Consider the following 24472-nt stretch of genomic DNA (forward strand, 5'->3'; position numbering starts at 1 on the left):
TTTTAGTGATATTCTGACCGTATGTCCACAGTGCCACTCTGCCCTCTGTCAGGTTCAGAAAAGCCGCCAAACTTATCAGGAAAGTGAAGCAGGGAAATGCTTTCAGATGCCCTCAAGGCTGTTCCCAAAGTGACTGGGAAATTGTGCACTTGCTTTCGACATGTTAGATCATCCCACTAGTCAAAAATCATTTTCATCCCAATAATCCAGAATGTGTCTCCCTTCATTCCTTTATCTGTGGCCTTGTGCCTCCACTGCTCTAAGAGAGGGAAATATCCCCTGATGGGATAGATTCAGATTAAACAGAGTTATTTACTTCTTCTTCTCCTTTTAAACCCTCAGCTGACAATTGTGTGACAATATGTACATTAGTTTTCTTCTGTAAAAATAAAAAATAAAAAGAATAAATGAGGGGATGTGACTGTGGTCATTTCACTGCAACTGCAACTGCCGAGAGCAAGAAAACAACAGATTTCCATGTTGTAGCAGGCTGCAGGTTTTCAGACCAGCACCATCTGCTGGACGCGAACAGCTAGTTTGCTAAGGACACGTTTCCATGAAACCTAACAATAGGAATAAGACAGAGATTATATCGTGAAACAGTGTGCCAGAAAACGGTAATGTATCAACAAATACAAAAATAATAGAAAAAAATACACAAAAATAATAGTGTTGGCCTTGAGTAGATGCAAGACTGGGTTAACAAGGTGAAGCAGGCCACTGCTTTCACTGTGGTCATTTGAATAACTGTAAATTTCTCACGGAATTTTCATCATGTAAGTACAATCCCACCAAAGGCAGGGCCTGCACTATTATCTCATTTTCTGGCCCAGTAGAGGGGGTCCTGTGTCTAAATCTAGACTTAACATCTTTGTCATTTCAGTTTATAATATGTTTACATGGTGCATTTTCCTCAAGGAATAAATCTGATTCATTTTATTTAATCAAATTACTGTAAACTGATGTCTTGGGTAGTATTGGGTAGTATTACTCCTGCACAGGAGAACCGCTCGGTACCTACATAATGCACAGCTGCTTGCTTGAGGTCAACGGGGTGTGTAATATGTCAGCGGTGCCTGTAGTTAAAAGATCAGTGATTTAAATGCATTTACTTGTTGTTGTTTTTTTTATATATATATATATTTTTTAAACTGTCATGCTTGCACTAAAACAGAAAACAAAAAAAATGAATGTAGGCACATATTAGTTGTAATTTCTGACATGAGAGATAAAGGTGCTCAAACCACACACTTGGTTGTTAATTTCACGAAAACAGCCAACACCCGGATGCAGGTCCCTCGGGAGATGACTTTCAGGATTTAATCAAAGATTAGCCAGAAGCGGAAGAGCAGCCTGCAGGTGACTTATATTCGTGTTTATTCACGCCACTGGGAGTTGAGCGTTAGCCCGCACGTCAGCGCCCAGCACCTTCCACGTGTACCTCCCTCCTCCGCGGGTTGATGGGAAACCTCATTAACCCCACCGCGCATGCGCGGACGTTCTTAATTGCTCACAGAGCGCTTCCCTCTCAGTCAATCATTGTCGCGGCACGACTCCCCGCTCGGACGTCAGCTCAGTATTTTGGCCCGCTCGTGCGTAACCGGCCGATTGCGCAAATGCAGCCAATCACGGGAGGCCTGACGGCACCTCGCGCACGCCGCGGGCGCGTGCCCGGGCTCGCGCTGTAGAGGACCGTGCGGAGGTGGCGCTGACCTGTGAGGCTTTCTGCGGTCGGACCTCATCAAGTCACTTCTCATCTCTTCGCCACCGCCGCCGATTAACAATGTCGCACTCCGGTGCACAGAAGGTAAATTAGCAAATTCTACATTTCGGCAAGTGACCCAGGCTCTGTTAGAGTTTAATTCCCTTCCTTTGATGTGTAGCATCATGCAGGAAACTCTTGCAGAAAACCTGAATCTGGTGACCGTGGAGTTCCTCCAAGCTGCGCTTGAATTTGAAGATCTTTTGATTTGTTTTTGTTTTTTTAATTTTTTAATTTTTTTTTAAATTTTTAATTTTTTTTTTTACACATGACCTTGCACTGGTATCATAAGACAAAACTAACAGCACAACACACATAATCCTCGTGCCAACAGCAAAGTACGCAGACTAAACGTTGAGAAGAAAAAGTCAAATCAGTCAATGTTTGCAAGTGTCATATTCTCGAGTGTTGCAGGTGTAATTTTGATATCGTCCCTCCGGTGTATTAATGTCTGTAATGTGATGAAAAGTACGCGTCCGTCTGTCTATGTGCATCACCAGGGCAGCTCTCTGACATTGGTGCTAATGGTTGCCTCAGCAGCCATCGGAGGAACTCTTCAGTATGGCTACAACCTGGCCATAATGAACGCCCCTACAACTGTAAGTTTTTTCAGATTCTAATGCTCTTTGTCAGACTGTGTACAGTATGGTTGTGGGACTTCCCCGCTTTTACTGACAAGTGATTATTCAGTATAGCACGTGTTTTTTATATATAGTGTATTTATTTATTTAAAGAGCTGAGGAGGCTCAGAGGTGAGAGTTCAGTGTGGGCATTCACTCAGTTGCCTGTTTGTTAAGTAAACCGAGCTAAAGCTAACGCAGTCTAATACAACAGTTCTACAATAAATCCTCCTTCGTGAAGGTTATAATGTTCGCTTTGTTTCGAACCCCTTTTTAGAGACGTGTTGCTTCACCTGTGTGATCCTTTAGAGGCTGTAGGTTACGGTGCTGCTGAATTGTATTGCGTTATACAGACAGGTGTCTCTATTATTTTGTCCAGCCCCACGTAGATCAAAGAGTCTAGGCTAAATAACAGAAACACCTCTCCGTTTAATGCAATACAGTTAACCAGCACCACAAACTTCACCATACAAAATGATCAAGAAGTTGTATTAGACTGCAGAAGCTTTAGCCTAATAAACTGTCAACTGAGCGCTCATCAAGGCTGGCACTGTGGTTTAATTTAATACCGACGATACTTCTCTTCTATACGTGTGTTTTGTGTAGCTGTGCAGACTAGCATCAGTATTATCTCACATCTGGGTCACAGCAAAAAAACTGGCACAAACAAGAATTAGGCTACTTGTGTCAGTGATTAGTCATTCCAATTGTAACACATCCAGATTTATTGTGTTGTGGAAACTAATTGTGGATGCGGGATCTTTCCTCGGTGTTTAATGAAACCAGCAGCAGCTGCACTGATAACTAAAGAGCTCATACTTCCACCAACGACAGACAATTCTGCACCTGACACAAATATTTTATTCTGATCATTTGGAATTACAGTGAAATTTAATTTAGATTCAAGCCCTTCTCTGTTAATAGAAAAAATCAATAATTTAAAATTGCCAAAAGGCAGAAATCACAGTGAGGCTCACCACCAAAATATACATAGACTAACTAAACAAGTGATGCACAAACTCCTGGGGCAAAGGTAATAAGTGTCAGCTTTAACCGTGTGTGTGTGTGTGTGTGTGTGTGTGTGTGTTTGGTTAACTCAGTGAGACTTTAACGGTAAACCCTCTTGTCTTTTCTCACAGTTTATCCAAACCTTTATCAATGAGACATTCCTGGAGCGCTGGGAAATCCAGTTGGAGGACTACCAGGTGACACTGGTCTGGACAATCATTGTCTCCATCTTCTCATTGGGGGGATTTGCAGGGGCTCTTATAGCAGGCCCCATGACCATTCGCTTCGGGAGGTAATATAAGATGCCGCATCGTGCTACCATTTGTGTAAATATATGAATGCACAAGTGTAGAAGGATAGAAATTGAGATTTTCATTGCAACACGTGGAGAGAGAACGTGCACACGGGTATAAATGACCATAGAGATTGTTCATTTACGTTCCCCTAACTTTTAAAGGATCATTCTGGTTTTATTCGCATTTTCTTGTCTTGTCAACAAATCCCATAAAAAGACCAACAAATAGTCAAACCAACTATTTTTTCTGGTCATCTCTCAGTATTTTTCAGCCTCCTCACCCCTTTCTGTGGCGCTCAGCCCCAAGTCCACTGGAACCTACCGAAGATGTAAATCTTTAAAAACAGGACACATATGTGTTGTTTCGTTTCCTAAAAAGGCTGGGCACTCTAGTTTTTAGCAAAAGTTACTCAAACAGGAACAAATAGTGCATTTGTTGGGACTACTTTCAGTACTGGATTAATACACAGTTGTTGCTTTACTGAGTATTAGGGCAGCGAGACTGTGTGTGTTAGACTGACTAAAAATAAACTACGGTGTGTGTGTGTTCATCGTAATTAAGGAACATGTCACCCAGTGCCACAGTGTGGCTTATATGGGTCTTTTCGATATTTGTCCGATAACAATGGAGCCTTATGGCACAGGTGAGTAAGATGTATGAGGATTTGGCTTTACAGATCATACTTGCTGGTAGGATATATTCATTGCTGGTTTGGGGATTATATCCATGATTTTCATACGATAAACCTACCCACATTCCTGCAAGATGACTCTGTATTTCTTCAAACTTAAAATCTCATTGATCACCAAAAGTTTTCAGCAATCTAGTGATTTTGTTCTCTTTTCCCTTCGAAAGGAAGAAATGTCTGCTGTTGAACAACATTTTCCTCATGACTGGTGCACTCTTAGCTGTGGCAAGTAGAGCTGCCAAATCTTTTGAGATGATCATTATCTCACGGGTCCTGGTTGGAATAAATGCTGGTATGTTCGTTATGTCAGTAGATGTACTATATGTGTTTGCCCTCTGATACTGTGATGATTAAACTCTGTATTTTCCCTTAAATTATATATTCACCCTGCATTCAGCAGACTGCAGAGAACTGAACCAAACTGAGACATTTAGGCAACAATAGAGCCATGGAAAGAAAAACTGAAACTTAATCTTCACGGAGAGCTGCTGTTTGTTTTGCAGGAATCAGCATGAACGTGCAACCCATGTACTTTGGAGAAAGCGCACCAAAGCACTTACGCGGGGCTATCTCATTGTCATCGGCTGTTTTTACAGCATTTGGTGTTGTGTTGGGACAGGTGGTCGGACTCAGGTACGAGCAGTATGAAATGAAAATGTGTGCCGTAGCTTTCAAAGATAACAGTAACAGTAACAGTAAGACTCTTGTTTATTTATTTCTAGAGAGATTATGGGCAGTGAGCCGTGTTGGCAGTACCTCCTTGCCAGTAACGCCATTCCTGGCCTCATTCAGCTGCTGACCCTGCCATGGTTCCCAGAAAGCCCCAGATACCTGCTCATCGACAGGGGGGACAAGGAGGCTTGTATTAACGGTGGGTACGGCGATATGTCAGCCAGTGGTGGAAAGTAACCAAATACTTTCCACCACAAATGAAAACTAAAATTAATACAAATGTGTGTAGCAGTTACTAGATTTTTCCCCTTCCCATTAATTATCTCTCACCATATATTGTGTCCCTTTAGAAAGGACCCGACCCCGGCGGTTGGGGACCGCTGAACCAAACTATCAGCTGCGTGTAAAATATTTAAAATGGTGTCCACCTCAACCTGATGTCAACCTAGCAAATGAAATTATATCATACATTATTTCATATTTATAAGAGACTTATATAAAATAATATGTCACAGCCAGCTTACAACAGAACCCAGCTTTCTCAGCTAGAAAAGTTGTGGTTTTGGTCCTTGTCAGCTCTGAGACGTCTGCGTGGCTGTGAGGTCCAGAGCAGCGAGTTGGATGAGATTCTGCAGGAACAGGCTGAAACCAAAGGCATGAGGCCCAGCCGACCCTGGGAGCTGTTTACCGATCGCTCTGTTCGCTGGCAGCTCATCTCCGTCATGATCATCAGCAGTGCCATGCAGCTCTGTGGCAATGACTCGGTAAGACGAACTGGCTTTAATGTCATGATCAGAGAGATTTTTACAGTACGCGCTGTGTCTCTGAAGGTGTAGTTGGGTCTCTCTACAGAAAATATTTGTTCTGTAACCCAAGTGGAGCAGTGTTACTGATACACATCTACAGTAACAGTATCAGATGTTCTCCTGGCCACAGTTTCCTCCTGCTACGTCCAACAGTTGATTAGAAATTTGAGATGATCCGTCAGCGGCTTGTGTCGTGTCTGGGTTCCTTCAGGTTTCTGCAGGTCATATTAATAATGCACCCTGGTGCATGGAGCATCATCCCTAACTACATGGATGATACACAGTGGATGATGTGGAAAGACCGCTCATTGATTTAAATATGCAATATGAGCTAAATGACTACAGGGCTCTGTAGTTTATTGGTATTTTTCATTTCTGCTCTGTATGCCCATTAATAACATGGGTAGGCTGATTTTCAGCGCTGCATCAAGTTGCTTTCTCATCAGAAAAGGCTGAGTAAATACCCCGTGTTTCAAGGCTTTTAACCACATGCTTGGCAGGTTTAAGGACGGGACTGGGTATTAACACAATTACTCTATGTACAAAATGCTTAATCAGCTTAGCAACAGTTGAAACAGTAACGATGCTCTGCAGTGTTCTCATGGGTTCCTATGTTCTTTCTTGCAGATTTACTTCTATGCATCGTATGTGTTTAAAGAGGCTGGCATTGCTGATGATAAAATCCAGTATGTCACCGTTGGCACTGGTACTTGTGAATTCACCGCCTGTATAATGTGCGTAAGTATCCATCACTGCAGTACATGTTATGTAACCGACTGGAGGCAAAGAGAGACTGTTGTTTGCATTCTTCTTAAAGATTAAATGCAGACTAATGGCATAGTTTCTGTGTAACAACAGCGCCGTGCACTGTGCATACAGTTATTTTTCATTTCTTTGTCTCATTCAGGCATATGATGTTACACTGAAATGATATGGTAACACTTTACACAAATTCCTGTATAGCTTCAAAAGAAATAAGAGGGGAACCAAGCCGAAACTAACTGCTAAACATTGAATAGAAGCAGGGAGTTTCTTAAAAATCTTTGCATGGACTTTATAGTTGGTAATAATTGACTAAAGAAGAAATGTTATGTTAGAGGAATACATCGACATTTTGGGAAATTCTCTTTTTTTCACACCACTCTCATGTCTTTATGGTAAATATGAAGCAACACCCAGGAGACTTTTAGCTTAGTTTAGCATGAGACTAAAAACGGGGAAATCCACCCATATTCCGATTGCATATGGCATACATAATATCAGCTATCAATTTATTAACAGTAAGTTTCTGATTTGTCCCTTTCTAGTTCAGTGGCTACTACCACTGGATCTTATGTCTCTTAATGTAAAGTCTTGGAATATAATTACTCACAAGCACAGAGTCTCATGTGTACATTTTAATATTTTCCAGAACCTGCTGATCGAACGCAAAGGTCGGAAGTTCATGCTGATGGGAGGGTTCATTCTCATGACCGTCTGGGCTGTTGTCTTCACAATCGCTCTGTCGTTTGAGGTATTATAAACCACTTCTATGACCTACATACTTAATTAACCCTAACTGTGTGCTTAGGGTTAGAGGTCAGTTTTTAAAAATTGTTAATTTTGACCAAATTCTGAACTAGACCATAACTGAAGCCGACATGAAGACTGCTGGACAAACATTACAAAAGCTCACAGTCACAAACTACAATGGCACTCAGTAGAGTGCAGACCTCTTCCAAGGCCAGTGTCAAACAACATACACCAGACTTCAGAGGGAAATATTCAAATTTATAGTAAGTGATGCAGATCTACCCCAAAATTTAATGGGTTCGTCCCTGGCCCAGGATCCATCCTCCCCCCAAGTTCGGTGGAAATCGGTTCAGTACTTTTTGCGTAATCCTGCTGACAAATAGGCAAACAAACCCAACAAATGGACACAGGTGAAAACATAACCTCCTTGACAGAGGTAATAAGAGAAAGCCTGAAGGTTTCGGCAGATTGACAGAAAAAGTATATCACCCATTTGTTTGTGTGTCACACACACTGGACATGTTCATGAAAATGCAGTGCTGCCATATAAGGGAATACATCCAGTGTGAGATCAGTGAAATCTAGTGACGCTGCTGGTCATCTCAAACATTTCAGTGGTTCAGTCAGTCCACTAAGAGGCATCGTGAGTCAAACATTCAGGCATTAGCTGATGTTTGGGGGTAAAATACTTCATGGAATGAGAACGGAGGTGGAAGGAAGATGAACAGATTCTTGCTCCAGTTAAAATCTATGGTCAATCTATGAGATATAAAAGTGTCAGAATGTCTGACACTATTTATTTTCTCCTTGCATGTGAGCTGCTCACCGTCGATATTTTACTTTCCTTCGCACATGTGAACAGCACTATATATCGTGGATGCCATACCTGAGCATGACCTGCATCTTCACCTACATCCTCAGCTTTGGCATGGGACCAGGTCAGTTTCATGTTTTTGGAGACATTCTTGTATCAGGATTTTACACCAGACAAACTCTCAAGATGCCACCATGAGATGAACATAAACACGGTCAAGATTGATACAGTTAAATGCTGAATTCACTAACTGCATGGTTTATTCCATTCTTCACATTTTAGTCTCTTATATCAACATATTCATGGCTGTTTATCACTTCCTCACCAAGTCTTACTAACTACTAATGCTACAGTGAACTATTTAGATTCCAAATATAGCTAAAAGCTAAATATATCCTGAGCTAACGGAAACTTGGATGTTGAAGGTCATTTAGTATCTACATGAGCTACAAAGACAACTTCACCTTGCACATCCCAACAGGAATCATTATGGCCTTCTTTCCTGTAGCCATTTCCATTACTGAAGTGAAGTGACTGTGCTCTGTGAAACTCTGACGTATCACAATAATGTGTAAATTTACCTTATAGCTTTTATAATTTTGATTACTATTGCATGTATGAGTAATGAAGCAGGTTACTATTTATTATTTAGGTTACCACATACTATCGTGTTACTATTTAATGTATTATGTGTGACATAATTTTTCATTCATTTGGAATGGAAGTTGTGGGCTGGTGTTAAGTAAAATTTCCAAGGATGTATTGATTGAGCTAACGCCGATCAATGTGTTTTCTACTTTTTCTCAGCTGGAGTGACTGGTGTTCTGCCCACGGAGATCTTCAATCAGACCGCTCGGCCTGCAGCCTACATGATCGCTGGCTCCATGATGTGGCTCAACCTTTTCATCACGGGAATGATCTTCCCATTTCTAGTGGTCAGTCCGTCCATCCATGCGCCGTCAGCACTTATCAGCATCTGTCCGTTCATTCAGCTTTGGCAACCAAAGACAGACAGAAATTTAGGATAAAATCCTCACAGTGTGACTGCTGCTACGACCCACTTCTAATAACCAACGAATCAGAATACGTAATGAAAAGACGCGCAACACACCGGCCAATTTTGCAAGTGTTGTGTTTAAGTAAAGTTTAGGGAAAACAAAAATCCCTACACACTTTTCCCTATCCACGACCACATCTGCACTCTACTTCTCCTCGTCCCCGCTTGTGGTTTTTCAACGCATAGACGTGCTTCGGCAGAGAAGTATGTTGTTAGCTGATGACGCCCCTCTGCTGTCACAACCTTTTTTCTGTTTACATCGTAGTGCTACGATTCGCCAGGCATTCATTGCAGTCATCTGACACGCCTCGAGTTGATATCTTACATTCTGTCAGGATTTCCTTAGGACCATCCCCCACAATGTGACTTAGAGTAAACTTACCCGATCGTTGTAATCGCACAGTCTAACGGCGCCATAAGGCTCCAGTTTAAACCTTAGTGATTTATGGGGGCTTCCTTGCAGCCAGGGGGTTAAGTTACAGTATGTAACATGTAACAGCAGGATACTCTGTTCCAGCAGGAGACCACTGATGCATGTCTCCATCTCTTCTATAACCTAATCTAATAAAAGAGAAACATGGCAATAAAAAATCCCTAAAAAAAAAAGCAAAGTTTTATAGTTAAAAAATAACTTCCCTCCCAGTTTGATCTTCTGTAGCATATTTTTCCTTGAACATGGCTGCCATTATGACCAGTATTGTGCACCTAATTAAGTACCACTAAGCAGAGATACCAGTTTTAAGTATTTTAGTAAGGAGCAACTCTTTAAGACTTCAATTTAGAAAATCCTTTTAATAAGATAGAATATGATACAACTTTATTGCCCACCAGAGTGGAAAATCATCTTCAGTTCAGCAAAACAAAAATGCAGTAAGAACAGAGATCATGAAAGATGTAACATACAGAACAAATGTGGTAACTAAACACAATTGAAATATTACAGTTTAAATTTAAAATAAAATACTGGGAAGCAAGATTCTGCTTTTTTTTTAGTAATAATTCCCCGTACTGTGTTTTCCAATTTATAGAAAAAAGAAGTTTCCAAACATACATGAAGGAAAACCCAATATAATGTAAAGACTATTTAACAAGATCTTAAAATTCCTGCACATAAAGGGCACTGTTAGTTGCTCCAATTTTTTATCTCATTGACCATAGAAAATTAGGACATGAAAGGTACATGGACTGCACTTATATAGCACTTTACACTACTGCCACATTCACACGTTCATACAGCATATACAAACACACTCACACACCGATGATACATCAGTATCTTCCCCAAGGACACTTCAACATGCGGACTGGAGGAGCTGGGGTTCGAACCCCCGACCTTCCGGTTAGTGGACGACCCATTCTACCTCCTGAGCCAGAGGCGCTCAATTAATCCACATTTATCTCAAATTAGCATAAATGGTTTTCCTCTTATGATAAATTTTAATTTCTCTAGTTTTAAATGAAACTCGACATCTTTCCACCACCTGGCATGAGAAGGTGGTTTTGGATTTTTCCAGTTGATCGGGGTAAGACTGTGGGCTAACAGGCAGTTAAATGCAACATAAAAGACTTGTTAGAAATGTTTTTGGCTGCTAAATACACCCCATGGGGCCTCCCAGAGCTCAGAGTCTCAGACTGAGAAAAGAAATAATGAGGACTGTCTATCAGGATGCTCATCGCTTTATCTCTTTTGCTTTTGTTTCTAAGGTACGAAATTTCAGCTCATGTTTTAGCTCTTTCCCAATAATATAAATCCAAACACACAGACAGACTTGACGTTAGTCTAGACTGAGACCCACAGTCAGACATTTTATTAGTCATTTAAATCATGTCTCACATCAGTGTGACAGCTGTCCTTTGCTTTTACTTCACAGAGCGAGCTGAGTGAGTACTGCTTTGTGCCTTTCGGAGCAGTCTGCCTGTTTTCTGCGCTCTACGTCGGCCTGTTTCTGCCTGAGACCAAGGGGAAGTCTCTGTCAGTCATCACAAGTGAATTTCACAAGCTCAACTTCAAAGGCCAGGACAAAAAGTGTCCATCGCAGACTCAAGCTCAGTACCAGCTGGGTGAAGTGTGTCTTTCCACAGCCTTGTAAACAGACTTTTTCTCCTGAAACATACAGTCCCATCCACTGAACGCCTCACTGTGACCTGACCTGCTTGAACTGGAAGAAGTCATGTGCAGTCTGACAGTAACGTGGGAATGTTCACTGTCATTTCACTGAAAGCAACTTGTATACACATATATACACCTATATGATGCTGCTCTGTGTCACTGATTAATATGAAACAAAAGTAATTAAGACTACAGTATATTCAGCTAACTGTGGCAGAAGAGAAATCATCAGGTCAATAGGAAGTGATTCAATAAATTCAACTAGAAAATGTGCTCACTATAGCGCAGACCTCCACCAAGGCCAGTGTCAAACAACATACAACAGACTTCAGAGGAAAAAATTCTAACTCACAGAAAATGATATGCCCCAAATTAAATGGGTTCTTCCCTGGCCCATGATCCATCCCTCAGTGCAAATCGGTTCATTAGTTTCAGTTTAAGGTAAAAAAAATAACTGGATGGTCCGCGGGAGCACTAATTGCCACCGTTGCTGAAGAAACCTCTGAAGACACATCTGACAATTATTTATAAAGGTGTTTTTCAGTACAGAATGAACATTCCAGCCTAGCACATAAACAGCAATGGATTTTGTTATGATATTTTACAGATTTTCTTTTTTAATGTGACAAAGAGAAGTCCTCACATTACAATCTGGTTTGGGAGGTCAAAGGTCAAAGTAAGCTGCACACTGGCCTTTCTACAGGTTACTGTGCTTTTCCTGTGTGGCCAATGGGGGACCATGTCAATGAGAATGTATTTAGAAGGAAACAAAGACATGCAGTCAAGTTAATTTGCACCTTATTACATACAAACTGCACATGCAGCATTGCACACACCTACTTCACGACAATGGTACTATGATGTTGAGCATTCATGCTTTTAGAAGACTGAAATTAGTGACCAGCATGAATGGAAAATGTTTAATTCTTTGTGTCGACTATGAAAGTCATCATTTTTTTGTTTTGAATCTGAACAAATAAAGTATCTCACATTAACTTTCTCACCTTAACTTCATATTTGATTTTTCCTGCACGTCAAAATCCTCCTTTCAGGCAAAATACAGCAATGAAATAATGTCACACTTTGTAATGGAAAACCAAATTTGTCCCACAGACAGCTGCTACAAAAGTATGCTCATTCAGACCACAAGGTCACTACAACTATGTCAATCATCATTTCTTCCATTCGTGTTTTTTTTTCTTTTTTAGCTTTACAGAATAAAACATATTTAAATCATCAGTAATGTGACACTTAAATCCTCTTATCATAAAATGCATCAGACGTCCGGTTTGGTCAAACTGCATTTTACAGAAACAATTTCTTCAAACCTACAAATAATTTTACAATCAAAATCACAAGGATACCAAACATGTGAGATTGATTTTTGAGGAAATGTGACATCAAGATTGGTTTCATTTGTTGTAATGAAGCAGTCAATACAACAGGGCATCTTAGTTTTGAATATGTCACATTGTATAAACATCATACAATACACTGATAAAATAATTGAAACTTTTTTTTTAATAAACTATATAAATAAACTAACACATCAGACAATGGGAGTGGAAATATATTGGTGAGTGCAACGGGAGGAGGAAGACCACAAAGGTCCCACAGATTTCAAATGTGTGAAGCTTAATTTCGGGAAAATCCTCATAAAATGATACGCGGGATATTGAGAATATTTATATTTGATGTAATGGTGTAACCATAGAAATGTGTGAATCTTGCACCTAAGCCACGATGGCTGGTTTTTCTCTCACAAAGTACAGTATGTATTAATTACCCCAGGATGCATTATTGCAACTGGACCATAGCATTACAAACAGCAATTGTGCTCCATCCCTGTGTCATATGGCATTGGGAGGCTGGGTACTCTTACTTTTTCAGTGGAAAAAGCTACATTTGCGGCACAGAGTTTTGTAAACAGGATGCAGACGCAACCATTACAATGAAGCAAACCCATAATGGAATCACTGCAAATTGAATTAAACCATGTGATCACCACCTTTTTCATACGGCCAGGATTATGGTAAATATTACAGTGACAGCAAATACAGATGGAAATAAGAATCCATACAGTATCATGAAGCAGTGCTTTCCAATGAAAACAATCAGTAAAATTCATTCTAATAAATAAAGATTTGTGTAAAGATATGATAGTGTTTGTGTGTCAAATTTCAATTTTGATGACAAAAAGGAGCAAAGGAGGAAGTCAGGTAGTATGAAGAGCAACAAAGTCCGTGTTAGGAGGAGGTTGGGGTACATGAATGTGTTGACAAAACACACAGGAGTTTCATACAGGAGACAGCTGTTTGTTCCTCCGCTTGAAACCAATAGTTGTAGTTGTTTCCTTTAACCGTGACCACCACATAAGCTTAACGGTGTGTTTGTTATTGTAACCATGGCATGACAAAAGTCCAGTGCGCCTGCTGCGGTAGGGGCAGTATCAGAGGGTAGGGACAGACGACCTATCAGGTCGTCCTGGTTGGACGACCCATATCTTTCTAATTTCAAGCATCCAGTTTGGCACGGAGGCTTTCCGTTAAACATTTGAAGTCTCTAAGCGCAAGCTGAGAAAACCCCGATTACATCCCTGTGTACATCATCAGGGTTATTTTCCGAGAAAACTCCTCCAGAGCCTCAGAAGAAATTATATAACTGTTTTCACAGGCTGAGTAGCACTCCCCTTAATGACTAAAATGATCGTCATGTGTAAAAGTGGAGTACCTCTTTAATGTGTGTATGTACTGCATTTACAGAGGATTACCTTTAATGATTGATTTACAATACAAGCTCCATGTGAGCGTTCTTTCGTTTTGTTTGGTTTTTTTAAGCCCCTCCCTCCCAGATTAAGATAATGTCTAACCAGTAGACAGGACATACTGGCAGGATATGCTGGACGTGTAACAACCGTAGGAATCAACTAGACAGACCAGGTTTGATCTAGTTTATTCATCCCCATTACTCACGTCAAAACACGATGATCTTTCTCTAACAACATGAATGGACAACTAAAGTCTATTGATGTGTAACTTCAGGTGCCATCCTTTATATATGCTGGTCCTCCGCTCGTTCTGCAGCCAGCATTGAAGGAGCGAGTGCAAAAAATGGAGGGTGCATCAAAAAAGGTTGGTGGCTTGTTACTTTACGGCGCTGTCTGTGGAAAAAGATTCTCACTTGTGATCCATAGTATTTTTCAATACTTGAATACAAATTTAAAAATCTATATTAAAATTTTTTTAAATCTTTTCAATTTCTCAACATTTAGAATCAAACGAAATTTTGAAAACAAAGGTAAATACTAAAAAAAACCTTCTGCATTCTCTGTATTTGCATTGTATTTATAGACTAAATATATGTAACCTAGGAAAGTGAAGATTTTTTTCTCAGTTTGCTTGTGGTTTTTTTTCCCTCTTGCTTTGAGTTACAACACGTTGGGCACTTCATATAATGTTATAATAATTATCAAAGATTCCAAATATTGACTTTTTCTAAGTCAATAGTCAGTGACAAACATATTTGTTGTCAAAATAATCAAATAGAAATTGTTTATACCAGTATGAATGTATGGATTGTATATTTTATATATATTTATATATTTATTATGTATTATATATTATAGGTCATGTTTTAGTATGATTAAAGGGTATGAGGTAAATGCCTCTAAAACATCTATTGCCACACCAGTAAAGCTGGGATGCCTGGAAATGCTTTCGACTGTTTTCACTGAAATTACTTCTGATCCCGGGGATTATCCAAAGTTTCTCGTTTTATCAAAAATGAAAACGTGTTCGCTTACATTGTACTGTGGTGGCAGCAGAGGATTCGAGGGTTAATATGTAAAAACCTGGACACATAAAAGCAACTAATCACAAGTCTGAGAAAATACAAAAGTTTGCTTTTTAGCTTTTTAAAAATTTCATTTTTAGATAACTTTTTTTTTGTAAAAAAACACAACTTAAAACATTTGTAAACATTGCATAACTGTTGTGTGTCCACATGTTTAATAAGAAGGTGAAGCTGTTACAGTTAAACCAACCTCTGTAACAGAGCGGGACTGTTGAATGTTTGACACCCTACTAAGCATCATACATGTGGAGCTCATGGATTCATTTATAACCATTAAACATGTCATGCCAGTGAACCATTAACTGAATCAGCACATACCAGCTGCACTCTCCTACAATGTCTATTTAAATATACTAAGTGATTTTTGAATATATGATTTCACTTTAAATTTCAGCTGCAGTACTGGAGGCTTTATTTGCTGGCGCTGGTGCTGGGAATCGGTGGGTCGTTTCAGTATGGGATTCAAGTGTCTGTCATCGCCTCTCCAGCGGTGGTAGGATTTCTATTGGTTAGACTCAAAGCGTGCATTAAAATTGATGACAGCAACGCACGCTGCAGAAATGAAGTTAAACCTTATACTTCATACAGTTTCCCTCTTTATTCTTTATTCCCTGTGGTGTCTGCACACAGTCGGCGTAGTTGGAGGCATCTGGTCTTTTTTCTTCCCTTTAGAGGAAGCCATGTGCTGCTCCTCTTCTGTGTTCAACAGGCTTGAACACTGCCTGAGCAACATAATCTACCACAGTCAATATTACGCTTTGATGACCTGTACCACTGTATTCTCCTCACCACACAGCCATACACAATTAAATTATCTGACAGCAGATAATCTCTTGAAAACATGCAACCATACAAACCTACTCAGATTAATGTCTGCGACATTAGACTTATTTTTACACAGGTATTATCACTTAAAGGTTGCTTTAATTCTATCAGTTTTTGGGGTGACACTTGACGCTTGCTGCAGCACTGGATTCAAATGCCTTCTTATCATTATTATTATTATTAGTAGTAGTAGTAGTAGCAATAGTAGTAGTTGTTGTTCTTATAATAGTAGTGGTAATAGTAGGAAAAATAGTAATATTATTTAGTAGCAATATACCATGTGTTCCTATAATTATTGTGACTGGACTTTTGGACAAATATCTTATTCATTTTGTATCGGCTAAGATCTTTTTAAAGTGAGACTGTGACATTTTTGCCACAGTGGCCACTGGTCACAGTTACAGGATGATGAATGCTAAACTTCGTGTAAAGGTAGCACATATACTGTCTATATAACTTTTGAGTGTGATTCTGCTCAACATTTGACATTCAAATCTCCAGTAGTACACACTACACTAAAACAATAACAAATAGGCTAACAGTTACTTGGACAAAATAACACGCACAGGAACGCATTTACTATGATGGATTACTTATCTGAAGCAAGTCTCTGTCGGAGATGCAAAATAACCCTGGCTCAGGCACAACTCAGTGATCATAAGAGCTCATAATGGCCTCACTGGTCCAGGACACGAAAGTCAAAAAACTGACCTGCTTAGACATCAAGTGTAGCCATTTTAACATTTCCCTTTGACCTCTCCGACATTTCTCCAGCACATTCAAAGTTTTGTGAACTACACATGGATGTTGAGGTACGGAGCTCCAGTGGAGGACTCTGCCAACCAGCTCATCTGGTCCTTCATTGTGGCTGTGTTATGTATTGGTTGCTGGGCCGGGGCTATTCACAGTGGCAGTCTTCCTGTCACTTATGGCCGGTGAGACACACACAGACACAGACACAGACACAGACACACACACACAGACACAGACACACACACACACACACACACACACACACACACACACACACACACACACACACACACACACACACACACACACACAAACATAATGGTTAGATTATGTAACATATATCTGTGGGCTGAGATAGGGCTGTTAATAAGTAGCAAACATTCAACAATTATTGGCTGACCACTCTAGTTTTCAAAACTCTCTGAACGGCCAAACATCTGTTTTGGAGCCAAGGGAAACATTTCAATGGTTTATAAACTGGAAACAAAACAAAAAAAAAACTTGGTCTATTCTCTGGTCTGTTCTCACTTACAAACATTTTCACACCATACCTACTGAATCTACTGAAGATGAAGGACAGATACAAATTTTCAAATTAAACTGGCTTTCTCAAAGTCAACAAACTATTTATAAATGTTTGTTTTAATATTTCTGGAAATATTTTTTTCTTACAAACATTTAGAATTCAATGTTGTTTCTCCAGGTTGCATTAAAAAAACGTGTATCTGTTGAACACAAATATATTCATCAGTGTGAATGGTTATTTGTTATTTTACAAGTAATTGAAACATGAAGAGCAATTATCTACTGAATATATCCATAAACAACTTGGTTAACTTCACAGCTGGAACAAGTTCAGGCCTGTTCTCTATTGTCAAAAAGCATTGTAGGAACTTTAAAGGAATATTCAGATTTTTTGGGGAAGTACACTGATTTGCTTTCTTAGATGAGGAGAATGACACCACTCTAATGTGTCTCCATTAAATATGAGGCTGGAGCTAACAGACGGTTATCTTAGCTTAACATAAAGACTGGTAACAGGGGGAAACAGCTAGACCAGCTGTGTCAGGTAACAAAATCTGCAAAGAAACAGCCTGGCACATAACCACTCGTAAAACCAAAATATGTAATTTTTTCTCATCAGGTTTTGTGCAGGTTAAACAGATTAAATAATTAGTGAGCTCTGAATCCCCGCAATTGCTAGCCGATTCCCTCCGTTTCCAGTCTTTGTGCTAAGCTAAGCTAATTAGCTGCTGGCGGTAGCTTCATGTTTAACAGACAGACTTGAGAGTGGTTTCGATTTTATCGTCTTAACTCTTGGCAAGACAGGAAATATGAGCATTTCCCAAAATGTCAAGCTATAGATGTAGATGCTTCACGTTGAAATCAAGTGGGTAAAACATGAAAGTTAAATTACAAAACATCATGGGATGTGCTCATAGACTGATCATGTGTAGCAGTGCAAACAAGTCTGAGTCCCATTTAATAACATCTTTGGTGTATCTTTTGATTTTTCAGGAAAAAAGCTCTCTTGTTCAACAATGTTGTGGCGGTTGTTGCTGCCCTGCTCATGTTATTCAGTCGCATGGCCAAATCTTTTGAGATGATCTTGCTGGGCAGATTTCTTTACGGATATAATGTTGGTATGTTCTCATGACGTGTAGTGTGTGTTTGTTATGTTTCTTAACTTCTAGTTTTTGTCAGGCTCTTAGGTTTTTTTTTCTTGATGTTTTCTTTCTCCACAGGTCTTGGTCTGAGTGTTCACCTCATGTATCTCGGGGAGAGTTCGCCAAAGAAACTCAGAGGGGTCCTGACTCTCACGAGCTCAATCTTCATCGGTTTTGGGAAAGTTATGGGTCAAATAATTGGCATCAAGTAAGAAGTGACTGTTGGCACTTTATCACATAAATTCAATAATATTTGTAACAAAAAAAATTTAAGACAAACTAAGTAGAAAAACTAAAATTTACTTACTTATTAAAGAGGCCAAGTTACACTTCTTTGGATACAAACATCGCTCTGGCAGTTGTTTAGCTTTTTCAAGTCATGATCAAAAAGTTAAAGTTAAAGTATAAGAACATGTAAAGCATGTCTTGCTCATTAGTCAGGATAAACGGCACAAAGTCATAATTAATTACTCTTCTTAATCAGTGTACTTAGTAAATTTTTACTTCTACAGTATATTCCTTATTCCTGCCCCTCGACCAATGTAAATTTTATTCTAACTTGTTGTTGTTTAACACTCTGTTTAGGGAGATGCTGGGAACTGAAGAAATGTGGCCTTATCTCCTGGCTGTTAGTGGAATTCCTGCCATCCTGCAGTTTGTGATGCTGCTCTTTTTCCCTGAGGCACCTCGATACCTTTACATTGACAAAGGAGACACTGAAGGCAGCAAAAGAGGTGAGTGGACAGTGGTCTCTTAATCTGCATCTCATACTGGATTAAAAAATTTACAGGATTAAAAACATTTTTGGAAAATTAGAAGGTTTAATGTCAGTCACAGAGGAGACTTTGAAAAATCTGACAGAAAAGTTTCTAAATCATGATCCGCAAATTATCAGGGATAGAAGTTTGGATTTGTCTTTTACCCCACCTTTCTTTAAACTGAGCTATCATTAGCAATTGGTCGTCTAATCTAATCTGGTCCTAATCTGACACCAGAACCAGTCCAAATGTCAGATTATTATTTATTATAAGTGTGTAATTTGATTGGTAGGGCAGAAAGTTTAGATTAAGATCTTGAATGTCTCTATGTATCATTTATGTGTGTTATGTGTGATAGCCTTGCAGTGGCTGTGGCAGGAGGATGACTTAAAGCTGGAGCTGGACGACATGCAGAAAGAGCGAGAGAACTCGCATGGGGAGAAGGCGAAGACTGTGAAGGATGTACTAAGCTCTCGCTGTGTGAGATGGCAGCTGCTGACTCTGGCCATCCCCTGTGGTGGTGTTCAGTTCTGCGGCATCAATGCTGTACGTTCATTTCAGCCCTCATAACACAAAAATATACATTATCACCTGAGAGCTGTTTCACGTGGCATGTCCTAGTGTCCCTTCATCCAGTTCATCCAGTTAGATGGCTTCTCATCTTCCATTCTCTCGTTCAGCTGTACTTCTATGCCTTTGACATCTTCCGCGAGGCAGGAGTGCCAGAGGACCAGATGCATTACTTGTCCATTGGTATTGGAGCAACAGAGCTCATCACCGTAACCCTATGTGTAAGTATCTCTTTAAAGTAGAAGGAAACGGAATCATGAAAATACACTGACAACTGAAGGATGATAACAATGCAACACAAATACTAATTCAGAGGGCAGAAATCTTCTGTGCATTATATCAAGGGGTTTTTCCTGTATGTTGGGACAGCACTTTTGTATATAACTTGCAAATTTCATAAAGAGAATTAACTAAATATGGTGCTGCTGTCCTCACATCACTGCTGTGTCTCAGTCTTTCTTGATAGATCGTGCTGGCAGAAAGAAGCTGATGGGCTATGGCTATCTACTGATGGGTGTCACCATGTCTCTACTTACCATCATGCTTTCCATCAAGGTACTGTTCTCCAACACTGTAAACCTCCTCCCCTCTGTCTTGTAGAGGATAAATGATAAAATTCATGTCTTTTCGCCCAGGATCTGAATTCATGGATCCCGTATGTGAACATTGCCCTGATCTTTTGTGTCATCTGCATTTATGGACTGGGACCTTGTGAGTTTTCTGTTGCTTGTCCTTGTCCTCACAAGGGAAAAAAGTAAGCATTGATATTGGTCACTTGAACTTGATCAAGCTTATAAGTTTGATTGCCTTTTTTAATCTCCTTAGCCGGAGTGTCTATGACTCTTCCTGCTGACCTCTTCCTACAAGCCTGGCGTCCTTCTGCCTATGTGATCAGTGGGTCAATCAGTTGGCTCAGCATGTTCCTTGTGGGGATGTTATTCGGCTATATAGTGGTGAGATGTGACCCGCGGATCATATCATTATCTCCAATAATTACCTACATGGTCTCTCTCTTAATATCTGTATTGTGTGTTTTTTTAATTTAACACAACCTGTTTTGATGTGTTTCCATACAGGATGGACTTGGGCAGTTCTGCTTCCTGATTTTCGTGGCTTACTGTATTTGCAGTGGAGCGTTTATGATTTATTTTGTCCCAGAGACCAAAGGAAAAACAATGGTTGAGATTATGGAAGACTTCAACAAACTAAATTACAAGAACAGTGAAGTCAACATTGAAAGGACTGACGTTGCTCTTGCAACTAAATTTTAACTTTTTTTTTTACGTTGTTTATTTATCATTTGTGTCATTTTTCATTACCTTTCCATTAATTGTGAGTTATTCTACACAAACGTGTTACTTTTAGCAAAACAATCTAGAAGATCCTGCAGCTACAAGTCAGGAGCTTCAGTTAATTTTCACATCAAACATCAGAATGGGGAAAATGTGATGGATTTGAGTATTTCTGAAATACTTTAGAATTTACTCAGAATGGTGCCAAAAACTAAAAACATCCATTGAGCAGCAGTTCTGAGGACAGTAACGCTGTGATGAGAGGTCAGAAGCGAATGGCCAGATTGGTTGGAGCTGACAGAAAGGCCATGGTAACTCAGATGACGACTCTTTACAACTATGTTGAGCACGAAAGCATCTCAGAATGAAAAACACGTCCAACCTTGAGGTGGATGAGCTAAAACAGCAGAAGACCATGTCAGGTTCCAGCCCTGTCAGTCAAGAACAAAAAGCTGAAGCTGCAGTGGTCACAGGCTCACCAAAACTGGACAGTTGGAGACTGGAAAAAGTCTGATGAATCTGGATTCCTGCTGAGGCAGCAGATAGTAAGGGGAGAACTTGGTATAAAAGGCATGAATCCATGGACCCGACCTGCCCTGTGTCAACGGTCCAGGCTGGTGGTGGTGGTGTAATTGTTTGGGAAATGTTTTCTTGGCACGCTTTGGGCACCTTAAAACCAATCAGTCATTTGAATGCCACAGACTGTCTAAGTATTGTTGCTGACCACGTGCATCCCTTTATGGCCACAATTTACCATCTTCTAATGGCTGCTTCCAGCAGGATAATGCACCGTGTCACAAAGAAAAAGTCGTCTCAAACTGGTTTCATGAACAGGACAGTGAGTTCAGTGTACTACAGTGCCCCCCCCCCCCACTCACCAGATCTGAATCCAGTAGAACACCTTTGGGATGTGGTAGAACAGGTGATTTGCAGCATGAATGTGCAGCTGACAAATCTGCAGAAATGATGTGATGCAATCATTCCAACAAGGAGCAGAATCTCAAAGGAAAGTTTCCAACATCTTTTGGAATCCAGGTCACGAAGAACTGACGCCTTTTTGAGAGCAAAGGTTCCTTATAAAGTGTTCAGTGAGAGTACACAGACTGCTGACATTAGGAATGTGAACACTGTAAGTACATTAACATAAAGAACAAAACATTCCTAACTGCATCTGAATACTGTCTCTGGTTTTATAGTTCTTTACCTAAGACATGGGAGATAACAGTGTATGTATGAATTGTATAAATACCCTTTGTGTTCTAGTTGTTTGTTTTAATATGTGTTAATCTCTTTTACAATCTTAAATGGGGAAATTACTAGGCTTACAATCCAGTTCTTTCAATTTGACATGGTATTTACTATCTATAAATCAGTCTAATAAAAACCACAGGGGTTGCAAAGTACCTTGAAAAAGTGTGCTGTCTTAAGGGCAAAGGGTGGCCACAGCAAATATTGATTTGATTGAGGTTTTTTCTGTTTAAAACTGTTGCATATCACTGTGTCTGACTGTTGAGATTGACAATAGAGGATATCACCAAAATAAGATCTGTCTAGTAAAAACTGCAGTACTTCCCAAATACCCATTACTCCATTTGACTAACATCTGAAATTTCAACTGAACCTGACCTGTTTTTAGTAGATCATTTTGCCTTGTTACATTAGAAGTCTATTATAATGAACTTTCACATGTTAGTTCATGGTTTTGTTGGACTTTCATATCACTCAAGTGATACATAAATGCTGCAATGTGCTTGTAATGACATTAAAACACAGAACAAATGTAGCACCCCACAGAAGCGGTTCTACAGGATCCCCTTAGAGGAAAAGAAAGAGCCTACCCAAACCCCCCCCCCCCAAAAAAAAACAAGTCAGTGAATCTCTGGTGCTTGGTCTCCTAATAACAATATCTTATGAATTGGAAACTTGCAATTGGCTGTTGGTGTGAATATGTTGGTTTGAAAGTATATAAACCAGATACAATATCCACCAGCAATAATTCCAAGTCAAATGTTAGGAGGTTTTCAATTGCAATTTATTTGATGCCCATCTCTGTACCAACAAGAGAGATGAGACTCAATAACAGAGTACAAAAACAAATATCTATAGAAAAGTATGCTTATATTGAAATATGTCCAAAGACGTTATAGCAAAACATGTAGCTCACATGTTTTAAGAGCAATCTTGTTGAGTACGATGATAAAATACCAAGTTAACATATTGTACATTTTCTGTGTGTGTTTTTATACAAAAGTGTCAATGCAAGTCACTCTGTACAATTCTCAACCTTTAGAAAAGAGAACCTTTTTTTAATCCACTGCTGTGCACAATCAGTATTTGGAAGGCACTTTGCAACAGACCAAAAGCAGAAAGCAAAAATATTCAGGCCTAAATAATCCAGGAGAAGATCTTTTACACTTGAGTACCAACATGAGTGAAACAAATCATACATCCCAGTGAAGAAAAACACTCCTTCCTTACGGCATCTTCCACTTGATTTCAAACATAAGAACAACACAACCCTTATTACCTTTGAAGGAGTAAATACTAGTGCAGAGTGGATCAATAAAGGAAAAAAACAAAACAAAAAAACTTGGTCACGTGAGTCGTGCAGCTGGCAGTGCGAGCGCTACCAGAGCAGAGCGACAGTACGGTGAACAGTGACTTACTGCCACCAACCAGTGATCGACATTCAGTCCCCAGCTCAGCTCGCATGCCGGAACATGCAGTTTACACTTTCAGTCAAAATGGCCATAACTTAACACCCCTCCACATAACAGACAAGAAAAAAAAAATCTATATATGTACAGGACCACCATTGACAAACATTGATCATATTGGTTGGTTCATATATTTTTATATATGTATATGAATGGTATATACACTTGTTACAATCACAATAAAACCATAAATAATATAGGAATGTACGGAATTTAAAGAACTAAATTACTCACAAATAATAATTCAACAGAAAGCAGAAAACACAGATCAACACAGACGGCAAATGTATACACTCTCTTTTTAGAGTAAACTCACACACACATCCTTGTTTACTACATTCCTGGGCACCGTCATTAACATAATGCATTCCCTGGCCCCTTAGCCCTAACCTTAACCATCACAACTTAATGCCTGCCTCAGAGCCTTACCCTAACCCTAATTCTAACCTGAACCCTAAAACAAACACCTAGCCCTCAAACAGCCATTTTAACTTGTGGGGACCAACATTTTGGCCCCAACATAGCTGTCAGACCCCACAAATATAGTAAAACAAGCCCACACACACGCACACACACACACTCTGCTAGCCCCTTCACTGTTGGAAGTTTTACAACAAAAATTAACAAACTCAAAAATGAGAAAAATATTAATCAACTGATGAGTTTTTTTTTTTTCTGAGGTCCTTACAACAC

General features: G+C 39.6%; 2 protein-coding genes across 3 annotated transcripts; both read left to right on the top strand.

Moving 5' to 3' along the window:
* The first annotated feature begins 1296 nt into the window (after positions 1 to 1296).
* On the top strand, positions 1297 to 12265 carry slc2a11a (solute carrier family 2 member 11a). 2 transcript variants are annotated; one of them, XM_040115527.1, is made up of 12 exons: positions 1297 to 1359; positions 2263 to 2361; positions 3522 to 3682; positions 4542 to 4666; positions 4878 to 5007; positions 5097 to 5245; positions 5623 to 5810; positions 6480 to 6590; positions 7264 to 7365; positions 8227 to 8302; positions 8986 to 9113; positions 11107 to 12265. In XM_040115527.1, the coding sequence occupies exons 2-12, from the start codon at positions 2287 to 2289 to the stop codon at positions 11323 to 11325; spliced, it is 1464 nt and encodes a 487-aa protein (XP_039971461.1). In that variant the 5' UTR covers positions 1297 to 1359; positions 2263 to 2286; the 3' UTR covers positions 11326 to 12265. The 2 variants fall into 2 exon arrangements, with proteins under 2 accessions (XP_039971461.1, XP_039971460.1); XM_040115526.1 differs by lacking the exon at positions 1297 to 1359 and adding an exon at positions 1701 to 1807.
* Positions 12266 to 13569: 1304 nt separating this feature from the next.
* Positions 13570 to 21041, top strand: LOC120782945 (solute carrier family 2, facilitated glucose transporter member 11-like). Its single transcript, XM_040115528.1, has 12 exons — positions 13570 to 13584; positions 15592 to 15690; positions 16797 to 16957; positions 18294 to 18418; positions 18521 to 18650; positions 19028 to 19176; positions 19559 to 19746; positions 19881 to 19991; positions 20224 to 20325; positions 20406 to 20481; positions 20596 to 20723; positions 20847 to 21041. Exons 1-12 carry the CDS (start codon positions 13570 to 13572, stop codon positions 21039 to 21041), a joined length of 1479 nt encoding a protein of 492 aa, XP_039971462.1.
* Positions 21042 to 24472: the final 3431 nt, after the last annotated feature.

The sequence above is a fragment of the Xiphias gladius genome, chromosome 21 (assembly GCF_016859285.1).
Source record: "Xiphias gladius isolate SHS-SW01 ecotype Sanya breed wild chromosome 21, ASM1685928v1, whole genome shotgun sequence".
NCBI classification, from domain to species: domain Eukaryota; kingdom Metazoa; phylum Chordata; class Actinopteri; order Istiophoriformes; family Xiphiidae; genus Xiphias; species Xiphias gladius.

Excerpts from the sequence above, each read along its gene's own strand:
- slc2a11a (XM_040115526.1), top strand. The coding sequence starts at position 1,784 with ATGTCGCACTCCGGTGCACAGAAG. Across the intron at positions 2,362-3,521 it reads TAATGAACGCCCCTACAACT|TTTATCCAAACCTTTATCAA; the intron begins GTAAGTTTTTTC and ends CTTTTCTCACAG. Across the intron at positions 7,366-8,226 it reads CAATCGCTCTGTCGTTTGAG|CACTATATATCGTGGATGCC; the intron begins GTATTATAAACC and ends ACATGTGAACAG.
- LOC120782945 (XM_040115528.1), top strand. Across the intron at positions 15,691-16,796 it reads TCATCGCCTCTCCAGCGGTG|CACATTCAAAGTTTTGTGAA; the intron begins GTAGGATTTCTA and ends ACATTTCTCCAG. Across the intron at positions 18,651-19,027 it reads GGTCAAATAATTGGCATCAA|GGAGATGCTGGGAACTGAAG; the intron begins GTAAGAAGTGAC and ends CACTCTGTTTAG.